This window comes from Aquila chrysaetos, chromosome 6 (genome assembly GCF_900496995.4).
Source record: "Aquila chrysaetos chrysaetos chromosome 6, bAquChr1.4, whole genome shotgun sequence".
Lineage (NCBI taxonomy): Eukaryota > Metazoa > Chordata > Aves > Accipitriformes > Accipitridae > Aquila > Aquila chrysaetos.
Genome location: NC_044009.1, coordinates 10,951,230 through 10,966,936, shown reverse-complemented (window position 1 = coordinate 10,966,936; position 15,707 = coordinate 10,951,230). Strand labels below are relative to the sequence as shown.

Sequence of the window (15,707 nt, the reverse complement as noted above, 5' to 3'; positions counted from 1 at the left end):
AGTAATTAGGTTATGGCAAGAAGACCAGTTTACAATTGGAGAAAAAAGCTGTCTTGTTTATTTAGAAAGGGTCTCATTTCTTGCAGAGATTTTCTTCTTTTTAAATGCTGTGCAATAACAACCTACCTTCCTCTCTCCCAAGTACCTATCTTTCTTCTAACGGTCTTGAATGTTTAAAAAAAAAAAAAAAAAGACAGCAAATTACAGCATCTAGCAAGTAATGTGGTTGGAGGTTTTACTGACACTTGTTTGGCATGACCAGGACGACTCTTACAGCTTTACCACTTGTGAATAAGACACATTTAAAAACTAAAGTCAATAAAACATGTATGCTACATAAATATGAGAAGCATATTCAGAGTGCAGATCTTTTTTAGGGTGTTCCCCACCACCACCACCTTAATTAACATTAAGAGGTGGCAAGAACTGGTTAAGCAGCAAGGGCAGCACTAGATAATTTATTGCCACGTCAGATATCTCAGAACGGCAAACAAGATGAAAGACACCGGTACAAGGAACTGTGCTCACACCTCCGGAAGAGTTGCACATGGATAATTTCAAATTATCAAATCTGAAGCAGAAGTATGGACTGGTTTTTTGCTTTGTTTTAGAAATTTAAAGCATGAGTGATGTTTGAAAACTTTCAGAGATTTGGAAGGAAAAAAAAGAACAAAACTCCTAAAAGATTTTGATTGAGTCCTTCTGTCTGACATTAGAGAACCTCTGCTTTAGAAATAGAAAGGAGGAGGAATATAGAAAGGAATAAGCAAAAATGATTATGGAAAGGAAACTTAGTTTTCCTAAATCACCAGAGTCCTGTTGGGGAGGGAAGTTATCCAAGCAAGTGATCCTGCAGCACAGCAAAACCCTCCCAGGACTCCCCAATCCAACTTCAATGGGAACGCTCACATAAGAACTTCCCAAACCCCTGTTACGATGAAGAACATCCCAATTTACTGGAAGTCAGCAAAAGCAGAGGCCTTGACATGGTCATTAGTGTCATCTGGCTCCAAAAAGCTTACCATAGAAGTATGGCTCACAGTACGATCCAGAAAAAAGAAAGCTTTACTGTCTGTGTAATGAGTTACTAGACTATGAGGGGAAAATAGGATGAAGCAATTACAAAATCAGGGATCACCATAAATGCCGTGGCTCAAGGCTGCAATACCTTGACTCCTCTGTACTTTGTGTAGCTGAAACTCTTAGTACTGGTTTGTTTATTTTTTGCATGCTTGTCAACGATTCTGACTGAAAACACGTCAACCACTTAAATCAAGTATTGCAACCACCATGCAGAAACACATCTCCAGAGCTGACCTCAAGCACGTTCCTGACACGTGCAGTTTTAATCGCAACTTAAAGAATCACCAACTCCAAATACTTAACGTAAAACTGGAAAGAATCTTCTAGATGCACTAGGAATAGGAGTTGCTACAAGAGTCCCAGAAGGGCTTCGGCTGATAAATCATTTATATTGCTTGAATACCAATTTGGCAATTAGGGGAAGAAAGAAGAAGGAAGTGTTATTTTGTGCATGAAATTCAGTATAGCAGAGTTCCAGGCAAGGAAGGGGCACTTTTCAAACCGCCCAAAAAACAAACAGGCTCACGGTACCTGCTTTCACCACTGTGGGAACTACTCTCACTTAAAAGAGCAGTTTACCACGTCCCTGCTTGCACCAGGAGAACAGAAAGTTGCTCAAGTTGGCACTTCTCGGAAGACGCTGCTCAGCATTGCAGTTATTTATAGCAAACGCAGTTCAAGGTGCATGCTGCTGCAGACAAGCGAACGGCTTGTTTTCGCAGTAATTGATCTATACGGCACGGATTATATAAACAGTTGTTTCTTGCTCGTTTCCACTCCACCGGCATCTCCCATGATAAAAATGCACTTGTCAATACAGCAGCTGCTATCAAACGGCAGAACTGTTAGCAGCTGCAAGGTCTTTAACTGGGAACTCTAGGTGAGTTTTGTAAAGATGTTCAGAAAATGCAGCTGCGAAGCCTTCGCGTGCAGCTGTATGCAGACACAGAAGAGAGCAGTAATCTCCTTCCATGCTATTATTCTGCAGTTTAAAAAACATAAAGCCAATTTTCTCAGATTCACTCGCTATAAATCCTTGTTTAAGCATACCTGCACTAGTCTTTTTGAATATTGTGATGGTAAAGTTGGTATGCAGATTCTGTTTTCGGAAAAGACAGTCCAATTTGGTTTAAAGCTATTCCTTCTATTTCAATAGGTTATTATTTTCTGTAAATTTATCCTTACCTTTCTGCATCTCTGCATAGAAGACACAGCTATACTGTGCCCTGGAAGCAAATGCAGTGCGTCCAAAGCTGACCACCTCTCTCTTTTCAGTGCTGTAGGACTGTAACATACCGCTCTGCAGGGTTGCAAACCAGCCTGCCTTAAACAGACTTGTGCAGGACCAACCCTCAAATGTCGAAAGAAGCGTTTCATTTCTTAAGACTGTGGAAAATCCATGCCGGCAGTGAGAAGACAAACCACCACATGTGAGGCAGCCGCCTTCTGGGGACCACTGCTGCTCAGGCTTGGAGCACCAGAAATAGCTGGTGACCGAGCAGAAATCAATGGGCGAGGTGGTCAAAGGTACGCGATAAACGCAAGTCGCTACAGCAACAGCTCATGTTCAGCACTGAAATACATATGCATAGACCAGAGCTAAATCTGCCTTTGCAACTATCACCAGTCCCCAAACCAAATGAAATGCAGACAACCCCCCTTTCCTCCCCAACCCCTTGGGGCAGAGGAAAAAAAAAAAAGTCTTCTTGCACCTATTTATCACACCCAGCTTGACACAGAGCTGGCAGCTCCTTTACCACCACTGCCATCCTCCCAGGAAGAGCCGGACACAGGGCTGGAGGCACATCTCCTTCTGCAGGGACAGCCCAGCAGAGCACCTGCCTCTGCTGCTGCTACCCTACAGCACTCCAATGATTATATCAGAGCAAATGAAGGCTGGGAAGCGGCTACAAACAGGTAGGTAAGAAACAATCAAGTTGTTCACCACACATGTGAGTGCTTTGTTTTATCTGGCATCAGCCAGGGCACACCTCATCTCTTTTAGGTTAATCAGATTTTCAGAGCTTCATCGGAGCAGGACCCAAAAGCTGCAGTTTAACTCTATGGTATGAGGAGTGTCCCCTGCACAAAGATTCCTTATCGCTTTTCCATTTTAAAATTTAATGACAATTTGGAGAAGGGAACCAAGGCTGGAACCTGGTTAGCATACATTCAGAGCTTGGGGCCTTGAAACTCACTTTCATCCACAGGTAGAAGCCACTGGAAGAGAAGGGAAAAACCAACACAAACCTTTGTTTTCCCGTCAGTGATTTACGCCATTTAATTTTCCTAGCTATGCATTGCAAAATCAATGCTTACCTAAAGAGCTGCCTGCCTGTTGAGCAATATGGTCTATAACTCTGTTGCAACTGAAGCTGAGAGCATGGGATGATATGCTCAGGAATATCCCCTCCCCTCACAAATCCCCTCCAGTTCAGCTCAGATAACTCGACTCTCTTTTTCAGGACTACAGAAGGGAACTGCAGAATACACCTGTTGCAGAGCCAACTGCAATAAACACAAACCACTACACACCAGTGTTCAACTCTGCTTTTAGCAACATGTTTCTATACCTTCATGGATAGCTTTGCTGTCCTTAACCACGAGTATTCGTTTTGCGATAAGCATGCACATCACACCTGTACCTGGCAACAAGTCCATGGGCCTTTGCAGAGCTCCTCAAAGGAAAGAGGCGAGAAGCCCATGGACATCAGTGCTCAGGAATGACACTGCAGAGAGAGACAGCTGAATCTCCTTTCTTTGCTATGTCTTGAGACTGGAAGCCCATCCCACAGAGTTAAATCAAGTCCTGGCTCTATCCTGCGACAGCAATGCCGAGTCGTTTATTTCATAGAGCTTTTAAGGGATTCATACAAAACCAGTAGCAAACAACCAAATGCAAAGGTTAATACCGGGTGTTGCTAGTGAAAATTCACCTCTTCAAGTCAAGGCAGCAGTGTACTACATTAGCTTAGCAGAGGAAAAAAATTTTGGGGGCTCTCTTGCAATTAGTTCAAACGTAAACACCTTCCAACAGGAGCTAGTTCCAAGAAGCACTGTGGAAAGCACAGCTAAATTGCAAGGCCATGCCCCATGGAGATGATGACGGGTCAGCGGTCTAACGCCCAAACCAACCACCAGTAATGTCAGATTTACACCAAAGTGCCTTTGAACAGATGAGTGAAGAACGCCATTTTACAGGGACCATGTGATTGCTTAAACATTCATAAATCCCCCATAAAAGCTGGAAGCTCTTTTTCATCGATTTTAAACACAATAACTAAGCTAAGGGCACTGCATTAGTCAGGAACACACATTCACTCCCCTGATGTCTTTTGGGGTCCACAAGGTTCTCATCTAAGCATTTGCTTTAAAACCTAGAGGATCTCAACTAACCAGCCAGCACTAAAACAGCAGGCCTACTTGAGCAGAAATACCTAAATATCTGTTATTATACCCTCTGAGCCTGAAAGCCACCTTCCCAAAGAGCCATAAACCATTCGACCTCTAAGCTAATGCAGGCTCCACAAACATTTTGCTGCAGCCTCAGCAGGAGAGAAGTCATTTGCCTCTTCACAGCCCGTATCTGAACAAGAAGTGCCCAGGAGGCTTTTTTTTTACTTTCATTTAAAAGGAGCAAGCTCAAATCAGCCCCAGCTGATTGTATGCAAAATATCTATGTGTAAAGGAGCTGTTCTGTTTAACAATGGTGTTGTCCCTGCACATGGTGCTGCCAGCTGCTGTCTCTGGGCAAACAGGGTATGGAGACAAGATGCTTGTTTCTGCACTGGAGATGCATATATGCATTTGTATATATGGGCAAATACGCATGTTCAATATGTATTTTGTATACATAAGCACATTTAACAGCAGTAGTAATTCTCATGTATCATGAAAACCCCATTAGCCACTGATACTGCTTCAATTCAGACCCTTGTATTTGCCAAACAGCTTGCACAGATACCATCGAATTGTTATATTCCACATCCTTTTCCTGGTACCTGCCCCAAAGAGCTGCTGCAAGGAGCCCCCAACTGCTCAAGCCCCTGAGCTCAGCAGCAGAGAAGACAGCTCTGCATTCGCCTGCACCACGTTCGCATTTGGAAGGCGCTCTTTGCATCCATCACAGCAAGGTGGTGTTTCCCCCCCTCCTCCCATAAACGATGAAAGGTTCATTTATTCAGGAACCGATTACAGTGAGCTCTAGCTTACCTGGGAAAACTTCCCATTCACCACAGGCGAGTGGAGTTTTCAAGACATGAATGTCTGTTTTATGAACATCTGCACTCCATGAATGCTCAGAGTAAGAAATTTATAAGTGTTAGGATTGTGCACATGGGCAATACATTATATCTCCAAGGAAAAAAACATGAGATGCAAAACAGTACAAAAGCCTAAACCAGCACTGGTCCAAGATCATACTACCTCATCTTCTAAAATTCACAGGAGAATGTCCATAGCTACTCCCCTCCTTACGACATCTCTCCAATATACTCTCTCAACATACATCACAGTTCAAAAATCATCCTATTCCAGGTGTGTCACAGATAGCCAAAGCACAGACTACAGGCCCACCTTGTGCAAGCCTGTCCCATGCTGTGCTGACCAACCGCAAGGCACAAAGATCCTCAAGTGAAAGATGTGCTGTACAGGAAGCCCCGTATCCTTAATAGCCATCCGGAATATGTGGCCCTAACCCCTTCTTCAGCAAGATAAAGATTTACTACTATGATAACCTGCCTAATGTCCCCAAAATGGTGTACTTATGTTACAGTCTTCATGCAGACACTTATCAAGCAAGATACTGGAAAAGCTGGATTTTGGAGGAAGGTAGTGAGGGGATGAAAGCAAGCCCCCTCCCCAGCATGGATGCCATGAGACAGCAGTTCCTCTGAGCTTTCTCATCTTTTTAGGGGATGATTACAAAGCTTTAGAAACCAGCAGCTGCCTCAGGGTGAGATGTGAAGTGATTGGCTTGACTCTGTGCCATGCTCTGGCTCACAGAGAAAACATCATTTTCAGCAGTGGCAGCAAGACGGCAGGTGAGTGCAGGTTAAAGAATTGTTATTTGGGAAAAAAAAAAATCCCCAAACATATAAGGGTTAGCAGCAGAGATAATGGCATTTTACTCAGCAGGTTTAATCCACTATGAAATTTGGGGGAAATACTCCACAAGTACATTACCCACTGTCTGAAATTAGCACAACAATTTACTCCTGTACCAGCAGGCTCTGTTTACAGGACATTACTTAGTATTCCTTTCCCTCCTACCAAAGGATAAGGACCAGCTAAACACTATGCAAAAGTCAGTGCGAGTAATCCACTAAAGCTGTGATTCAGCACCCATCACAGAGGAGTGAAATAGTTAACTTCACAGCTTCAGAAGACAGCAACAAATTTCATGCCTTCCTGAAGCAAGCAGACATCAGCTACCTCCTCCCCTGGAGGGCTGAAAAGGCTTACAGATTTAAACCCACGTTTCATTTGAAAATATACTGCCGCAGCACTGTAATAGTACAATAAATTGACAAAGTCTGCAAGTTAATTTTTATCAGCTTTTAATGAAGTCCATTTCTAGCTGTTTTCCTTTATTATTGTCTCAGTGTCAAGGACAAATTAAAAGTTATGACAAAGATGCCAAGTGCATCCCCATAACAACAAGCATCTCTGAGATTCACCACGACTGATATCTACATGTTTCCATAGCGCAGCTCACAAACACATAAGCAAAGGGCACATATGCAAGTCCAAATAATGCCATCACCTTTCAATTACACATACATGAAAGCTTCTCCTATCCATGCAATCTTTTCTTTTAGCTGCTGCCTGTGGACATGGGCTTCTCCTGAGGCTGTCCAGAAGAGGGCAAGAGACTGACACCCAGAGCTGGAGACCGACTGCTGCAAAAATTAATGCTCTCCTTAAAGTCTGAGTAGGCAGAACCTGACGGTCCTTAAGTACCATCCACCAGAGACACCAGCTTTAAAAAATTGCCTCACTTGGATCAGCAGTTTGAGTTAACAGCTCCCTTCAATAGCAATCCGCAAACCAGTCCCCCCTCGACTTTTTTCTTAGTCCAGCTACAAATTTCCCTTGAAGGCCAAGACTTACAAAAGCAGGTAACAAACCTACATCCTCACTATTATAGGAGCTGATTCAACACTACTTTAAAGAAATAAGATTCTATACATTTCCTTGAATTTTTAACAAATCCTTTATAACTTTTTAGTGTAAGTTTAAGTCTCCTTTTATTTTGCAAAAGTTTAGCTCTTATATGATAAAAAGATATCATGATAGGATTAATAAAAAGGACAGAAAATCAACTGGCTATATCACATCAAATGCATCCCCCTCAAATTGCACTTTCTTGCCTGTTTTCACTGGAGGTTGTATATTCTTGTGTGCAAAACACATGGTAAGTCTTGGCTGGTTCGGAAAGGGAGAAATTCACTCTGGACGACAGTACTGTTTTGACAGTTCACCCTGCATGGATTGATAGTGGGAGGTGTGTCAAGTCCTTCACCCTACAGTTCTGAAGGGCATCACCCTACAGAAAGGTGAAGCCAAAAAACCCCAGCAAATATTAAGACACTATTGAATTCACACTTCCAGTTAAAAAGAGTGAGGTTTGGGGAAGCTGTGATAAGACAGAGTAGCTTTCTCTCTGCTTTCACCAAAACCCTTGCTCCCCAGCCAGCTCACCTGCCACAGCTGGACAACTCCAAGCCCCAAGAAGCAGTGCAACACAAGGTGGTGCTGGGACTCTCTTTTCCAGATGAGGATCAAGGGACCTTGCTAGACTAGCTCCCTTGGGGATGAGGATTATACCAGCCCGACACTGGAAAAGCGGTGTTGGTGTTTAACAGTATGGGCAAACACAGACCTGATATGGGGGCTGCACAGTCACTTGATAAACTGTATGATTATGGGCGGGGGTGGGATGGATACAAGAGGACAGCTTCTGAATTTAAAGCCTGGAGCACAGGGAGAAGCTGCACCACAGCTAATGGCAGCACATGCAGTCGATACCAAACCTACTCGACCCTCAGAAATGTGGGAAATTCTTCTGAGTTGTGCCTTCATCCCACCCAGCTGCGAGTCAAAAAGTAAACCCTCCTTATAACAAAATCCTTACGCCAAAGGATGGAACTGTGATGAACTTTTTGGAGCCTAAACCACAAGCCTTGACCTTCTCAGAGTGGGCCTACATGACAGCCCAGCCTATGGGCTGCTACCTAATACAATTACAATACCAAAAACCTGGAGACTAAGCTCCATTTCTTTCGAGCTTCAACTAACCACCCTATCCCCAAGTTTCCACACTAAGACCACTTTTTACTTCTAGCTTTTCTTGTGGACAGGAAACAAGGAAGGTATTGATGTTTTGTCTCTATTTTCTACACTCATTTCAGCAAGACGACAGCCCTGTGGGGCCCAATATTGCATTCGTTTTGCAACAGCTCTTGCCTGCAGATTTTCCACGGCAGGTACACAAGCTGTGACATTAAGATCAAGATCCATACAGGAAAACTTACTGCACTCTCCTTTAAGGAGGATTGTCTGCTGGAACTGGGATGGCTATTTCCTCCACCTGCCAAAGGATACAGGACTCCTGCAGTAACCACTGAAGTCATACATGCAAGTACACTCTTACCCTGCCTGACTCTCAGGAGGTACCAGAGCCTACAGAGAAGGAGCAAGCAGGGCCAGCCATGAGCTCCCTCCACCCAGGCAGAGACTGAGCACAGAGACCCAGCTTGGGGCATGAGGACAACATGTTGGTAAATCAGCACAGCCCCCAGGCAATGCCTGCAAGCTCTTCATCCCTCAGTGGCTACCAATGCATCAGCCCAAGCTGCATCCTTTGGAGAACTGGCCTAGCTTTGGACTAGGAAGTTGTCAAGACAACTGAAGCAGCACCTCTGCAAAACAGATAAAGCCACAGTTAGACATCTAATGGCTCTCCAGGTAAACGTTTCAGGTGTGTAGTAATGGGCTAATCTGAGCATGAGAGCAGAACTCATTTTTTAATACCAGCAACTCAATTCTTTGGCATTAGCTGGTTTGTTTAATCAGGTATTACAACACCAGAAGCTTTAGCATCTCTAGAAGTAGCTTGAACTTTTCCATAAAAGTCAACCAAAGTACAAGACCGGTATGAAGTTCAAAGACATACAAACTCCAAGGTGGACTTTCTTCAACTTGTTCAATGCAAATCATTCAAGACATGCTTGAAAACATGATTTCGTGGTTGGGGCTGGGTTGGTATGGGGTTTTTGTGCAGACACAAACTCCCGTGAGTTTCCTGATCAATACAGTCCCAATAGATCTTACGCTCCTCTGGTACATGAACCCATCCAGCATTTTGTTCAGCTCATGCTGATGTTTTGGTTGCTCTATACTTAGCATGATTAAGAAATCACACCTTTGGCAATGCAGCAGCCTGCCTCTCAGCCATACACCATATTCAACTCAGCACCGTAGGATAGGTTCGTTCTTATAGCCATAATATTTTAAGCATCTTTCAGGCCATATTGAGGGAATTTAGTATGATGTGTTGCAGCTTTAGTGTTTTGTTGATCAGGTAAAGGGCTCTAAGTCCAGTCAGTTTGATTTTTAAGAACCATCACCTTCACAGTCTCAACACATCTTCTCCATGAGCTGCTCCTGCTTCTTCATGAATACATGCAAAAACCCCAAACCAGTAAGTGAAAACAAAACCAGGGCCAGAGTTGCAACTCCTCTTGTTTCAAACAGCAAAATTTGAATTCCCACAGAAAAGGTTAAATCTTTCAAAAGGTTTTAGATTTAAAATCTGCCCAAGTACTTCAAAAATGACATGGTGGGAGCGGAAGGGAATATTCAGCTTTTCTTAAAAGTTTTGTATATTTGCAAAACAAACAAAAAAAACCAACACCAAAGCAAAAACCTTAAACAAAACCAAGAATCCACTCTGCTAAAAGGCCAGTGCATTGAGCTCATCAGCCAGATTCTTACAGGCTCCCCAGAAGGAAAGATGAGTATGCTAGAAGGTTTTAGATTCAAAACTTTTTGGATTTAGATTTAAAACCTTTAAAAAAAATTTTAGATTTGAAACATCCAAATGGTCATCCTACCTCTATCTGTTCACATGCTCAAGAGTCTACCCATCCTCTTGATTCTTTCCCCACCCTTCAGTCAAAACTATTTCAAAAGGGATTGCAGTACCAACAAGCTGCCTTTCTAAATCAAAGAATGGCAAAGAAAGAGAAAACGGAAATATAAACAACAGGTGCATTAAGACAGTATTGTCCGTTTAGTTCTAAGTGCAGCCCAATCTGCTGCAGTGGTACTCTGGGATCTGTCATTCAGTTGATCTGAACTGCTGCATATGAAGAGGACTGACCGATTGCAGCAGCATTTTGTTTCCCAGATGATCATGACAGCACTGGAAAAAGTATTGGGGCTTTACCTCAAGGGCAAAGACATCCAAAACGGTATCATCCCCAACCAACTGCAGCACCTCATTCCACAGAGGGATCTTTCCTCATGCCACTGCAGTTTATAGCCCAAAGTCTGAAAAATGTAAACCAGCAGTAATTTTACTTTGCGGTAGAAGGTTAGGCTGAGCTGCAGCTGCTCTGGAGCCTCCTTGGACTAGGCTCAGCTGCACTCACAGCAAATTTGGGGCATGCAGCCGAAACACTAATCCCTCTTGTCTCACTATCAGCAACCTCCACCCGCGAGTCAGAGCCCTTCCACCACAGATCATGCTTTCTGCCGCAAACACAAGCAATTGGGAAATGACATCGTACCTTCGTGTAGCTCCCTTATGTAGCAGCATGAGAAAGCAAGAGCCAAGTTCAATAGAGATACACAACAATTACACTGGCAATACACATTGCTACTAATGGAACAACTTAAAAGTATTGCTTCTCTGCCCTTTCATTTCAACTGCATATAAGTCCCCAAAAAGTTATTTTTGCGAAACCCCATGCCCCAGGAACCAGATTTTAGATATAAGTGCTTATAGGAAAGTATTTAGTGACTTCTGCTACTTTACAAACAGTGGGATGTGGGCCCAGGGAAACACTAAGTATTGCTTTGAGGAGAGAGGAGAGTGGCTCTGAGAAGTTCCAGCAGCTGAACATCCAAGCAATATTTGACAGATCAATAGCTTTATGTTCGGCCTCCCTATAAAAAGAGATTTTTAACTTGACAATAATTAAAGCTAAAAAAACCAAAACAAACAAAACCAAAAAAAACCCCCACAAACAACAAAAAATCCCAGCATGAACTGCAGCAACTACTCTGAATAAAAATGTGAAATGATAAATGGCAGAGAAACACAGGTGCTACACTCAAAACCGTGCTAATCTGAAACTGCTCACAGCTTTTCATTCTGCAGGATGTATTTTCTGTAATTCCTATTTGTAGAATATCCACCTGTCTATTAATGAAGCCATGCGGTAAGGACCCATATAGGCTCATACTTCCTGTTATACCTCTCCAAGTCCAAATCAAGTCCAGCATTGTTCTACCAGTGTGCTTCTCCACTAAGCCAGCATCCTACTGCCCAGACCTTCATAGCAACGTAAATACTCTAAAACCCCAACACATAAAAAACCCTTGCTGCCATCCCAACATAAAAATCAAGCACTAGGAGAGCAAGCCAGATTTCAAGAATACTAAGGGCAAGGACACAACTTGAGCAGAGATGTTCCTTGTTTCCCTCATGGTGGACAGAAATATCCCCATTTGTGTAAATACAGCCTTAGTCAACAGGGCAGCAAATCCGTACATAGATAAATGTCACATGCTGACGTCAGTACCAGAGCAACCTAATCAAAGTACAGCCTTCATCTATTTTTAAACCCTAGTTAAAGTATTTTTTATTTAAAAAAAAAAAAAAATCATTAAAACTCATCTTTTTAAAAAATCCCTTTAAAAAATTCTATATAGCAGTAAAACACAGCTGAAATATTTATTTATCTCTGGTATTGCAGACATAAAAGCAAAGCTATACCTAACCCCGAAACTATCTGTTCCGTCTAATGCATCACTGCACTAGAAAGCAGAAGATAAGGATTTGGGAAAGCATACACATCAGATTGGCACTAACGTTTGTATTGGAAATTTACCCAGACAGGTTAAAAATAACACCACGAGCATTCGCAGCCATGCTGAAGGTCGCTTTCAGCAGAGCTGCTGTTTTTATAGTAAGAGCTCCTGGTGACATGTGACTTGCTATTGCTAGTATTTTTGTCCCCAGAAAACACACCGCACAATCAGGTTCCCTTGGCTGAGGATTAAGGTCACAGAGGCTGGTCACAACCAATACGATAGTGCCACAGCAGAGAAGTCAAGCCCAACGCCTACTTGATTGACTTGTTTTCCTTCTCAAAACTAATCCTCCACTGACTTACATCGAAAAAAGTCATTTCTGTCTACCAGCACACTCTGGCCAACATTCCCGTTATGCATTTCCATGGTTTTAAGCCCCATTACCGCAGGGTCCAGTTTCAGTAACGAGAGTCAGCACGGCGCAAGAAGTGTTTACATGGACCAAGCCACAGAGCTTCCCAATCTTCTGGCCTTGCAGAGCACCAGCATAGAGAGAAGAGCATCATTACCTTCAGAAAGGTGCCTTTGAAAGCGAGCTGGCTGAATGTCCACCATAACTAACCTGAGGGGATGTTCTCCATGGTGACCCTGGGGACTCAGGCTGGGGTCCACAGTCTCAGTTTAGAAAGGAAGTGATTATTACAAGGAATGCCTGATCCTGCCTTCAGCTCTGGCTTCACTGCCATCTCAAGGACTTCACAGGTGCAAGAGGCCTTGTTGCTTCCTTGCAGTTGTAAAGTTTTCTATAAATGCTTCATGTAGGAGGAAAGAAAGGGTCTTCAATAGTTAAATCTTCAATATAGGGGAACGGACTCTATCATGAAGCTTCACCCTTACTGTAGACAACAGGAGGACACAACTGGCCAAAGGACAGGAAAGAAAAGGCAGGCCATACAAAGTTACAATACAAATTACTACAAAATAGTGCAAATTAGTATCTCAAGGTTGAATCTAAATACTCAGATCGGAATCAAGTTACAGGAGGAAACAACCAAATACCTTTTAACAGCCAAGTCCCTGTTCCCATCAGAACTTTTCCAGAGGATTTTGCATTTCCTTTTTTGAAGAGCATAAAGGAACACAGATAATTTTTCTCATTTTCATTCCACCCAGCCTCCTTTCCATAACGTTTGCCACCTTCCATACAAGCAATGCTCAGTACAGACTCAACACAGGATAAAGCTTGAGCATGTATTTCTATAGGGTAATTGGAACGGAAGTGAAACTACACCGAGTCCTGAAGTCCCTTCTATCCTTCTCTCTAGCAGTCCAGGCACAGTGCTCATTATGAAGGCTCATAACCACTTCACATAGTAGCAGTCTCAGTTTCAAAAGATTGCTTGCCCACCCTCCAGCAACTTGCAGAGCGCTAGGTACGAAAGCCTCGTGGCCCGAGACAAAGCCCATCTTGCTACTGGTTTTCCAGGAACAGAAGAATCCCCTATTTTGTTTTCTAAGGGTGGCCTCTTCACAAACATTAGCAACTTCTTCACACGTGAGCTTACATCCCTTGTCAGTGGAACTTGCTGAAGTCATTACTTGGTGTTAGTAGAACTGAGCAGTAACCACATATAATGAACCCAAGTCCTCTTTCCAGGTTGTCCTTTGAAAGGAGAGGTGGTACAGATTGGGTGCTATTTGTAATGGCTAGCAGCAAGTGTTCACATTGATCTCTTCTCCTCGTTCTTTGCTGGGTTTTAAAGGAAGAGACTTGCTGTTTAAAAGGACCAAGAATCTTTAATTCATTGCCAGCGCTTGCTTCCTTCAGCTGGAACATACAACTGATTTAAGGGTTTCTTGAAGTTTTCTGTACTTAACAGATAAATGAAGATACCAGCTTCATGAAAGATTTCTGACTTACTATTCCTTGCAGTCACACAGAAAGTAAAGGCCTGTTTGGCATCTAAGGTACACTACACAGCAGCCACCTAGTAAAAAGCTGTCGGTGCAGAACAGAAAGATTTTTATTCAGTGGAACATGAAAGCTTCATCCACAACATGCTCGCAGCCATCAGTGAAACAGCATGCCGAGGGGAGCCGTAAATCAGCAGTGCCAAACCCGGCCTGCAGGATGCGGCTGGGATGCCTGATGCGACTCCCGGCACCCTCCTGCTCCCATGGAAAAATTGCACCTCCAGCCCCCGTGGCCTCCTCCAAGCACAAACTCCACCACCAAGGTACTGCTGGCTTCTCAGCTTAACCAGAGTGATACAGATGGGAAGAAAATAAATCTCCAGCAACAAAAAAACAAACCAAAACAAACAAAAAACCAGCCACCCAGGAGGTTAAAAAACAAGAGAGAAGGAAAGAGGAAAATTAAAATCAGCTACCACTCAGTGAGATCATATATATGCCTCGACTTGTGAAGATCCATATGAAGATGAAGATAGATGTTTATCGATTCCTCTCTCAACCAAGGGGTTGCCTTATTTAATGGAAGACAGCAGAGATAAACCTCTTGGATAAACCAGCGGTGGAAGAATCCATTTCCCCAACAGAAAGAATCAATGATTATCCATTTTGCCTTTTATCCTCCTAGTAACACAGCAAATTTGAGAAAACGAGCTAGCCACAGCTCCCATCTGCTCTCTTCCCAGATGTTTCTTCAGCTAAAGAATCCACAGCAGAGTCTGCACCAAACCCGTTTTGATAGGATTTTCTTACAAAACTTAAGCATAAGCAAAGCAGCTTCACTTTGAATGCTAAATTTAGTCCAAGTCTGCAGCTTGACCGTATAACCCATAGAGCCCGGGCATGCAGAGGTGGTCTCCCGGGACTAAGCAGTTTTGTCCAGCTCATTTTAAATTGCAAATACACTAGCTCTCAGATCTGGGGCAGCACACAGACCTTAATTACGTGAAAGAACACAAGTACCAAATAACAAAGTCTTTAAGCAAGAACCATGCTGAGAGCTCTGAAATCCCCCGCAGCATTTTCCCAACCCCCCAACAAATAAAACTCCGTATTCGGCATGGGGGGAATGAATACAAAGTACATTTACTGTAATACTCGCAGATGAAAAATTGTAATTGCTCTGCCTTGACATCTGGTTTCTATTTCGCTTCCATTATATCAGATTACATAACAAACAGATGATGCACTCGAGCTACAGAGTTCTTCTGCAAGTCTTGTGCGGATTTGGTGTTTACATTCTTGTTCATAAAAATTTAAGCTATGCCACACACAGAGGCATGTTTGAAGCAGACAAAGGCAAAGACAAATGAGTAGTTTTCAAAGGAAAAAATAAGACTGATTTGGAGGGGGTGTGTGTTTAAATCCATATAGAAAATAATCCATTTCATGATCCAGTTCAGAAGTTGAATCTGCATATAACAGCACTCACAGCTGTGCAGGCAAAGTTTATATGAACAAGCCACAGGGAACACACAAGTTTACACCCGAGTGATACAGTTAGGTAAGCAAGTGCCAAATTTAATGATGCAAACACAAATTCCACTCTGCCCTGTCACATTACTGTCATCTAATGAAATGCAACTCCACATTGCTTGTGCTCCCCCTTC

The 15,707-nt window shown here is 43.0% G+C and overlaps 1 protein-coding gene across 4 annotated transcripts in view; it reads right to left on the bottom strand.

Annotated features, from left to right (window-relative positions):
- Positions 1-15,707, bottom strand: part of HDAC4 (histone deacetylase 4) — a 265,600-nt gene that overhangs the window by 201,006 nt on the left and 48,887 nt on the right. The window contains exon 1 of one of the 4 annotated variants that reach the window (XM_030017331.2): positions 12,749-12,782. The exons of 2 other annotated variants lie outside the window; for them this stretch is intronic. In XM_030017331.2, the coding sequence (XP_029873191.1) occupies positions 12,749-12,767 (19 nt within the window). In that variant the 5' untranslated portion in view covers positions 12,768-12,782. Of the gene's footprint in view, positions 1-2,268; positions 2,739-12,748; positions 12,783-15,707 lie in introns of those variants that run through there. One more of the 4 variants, XM_030017327.2, reaches the window with a different exon arrangement.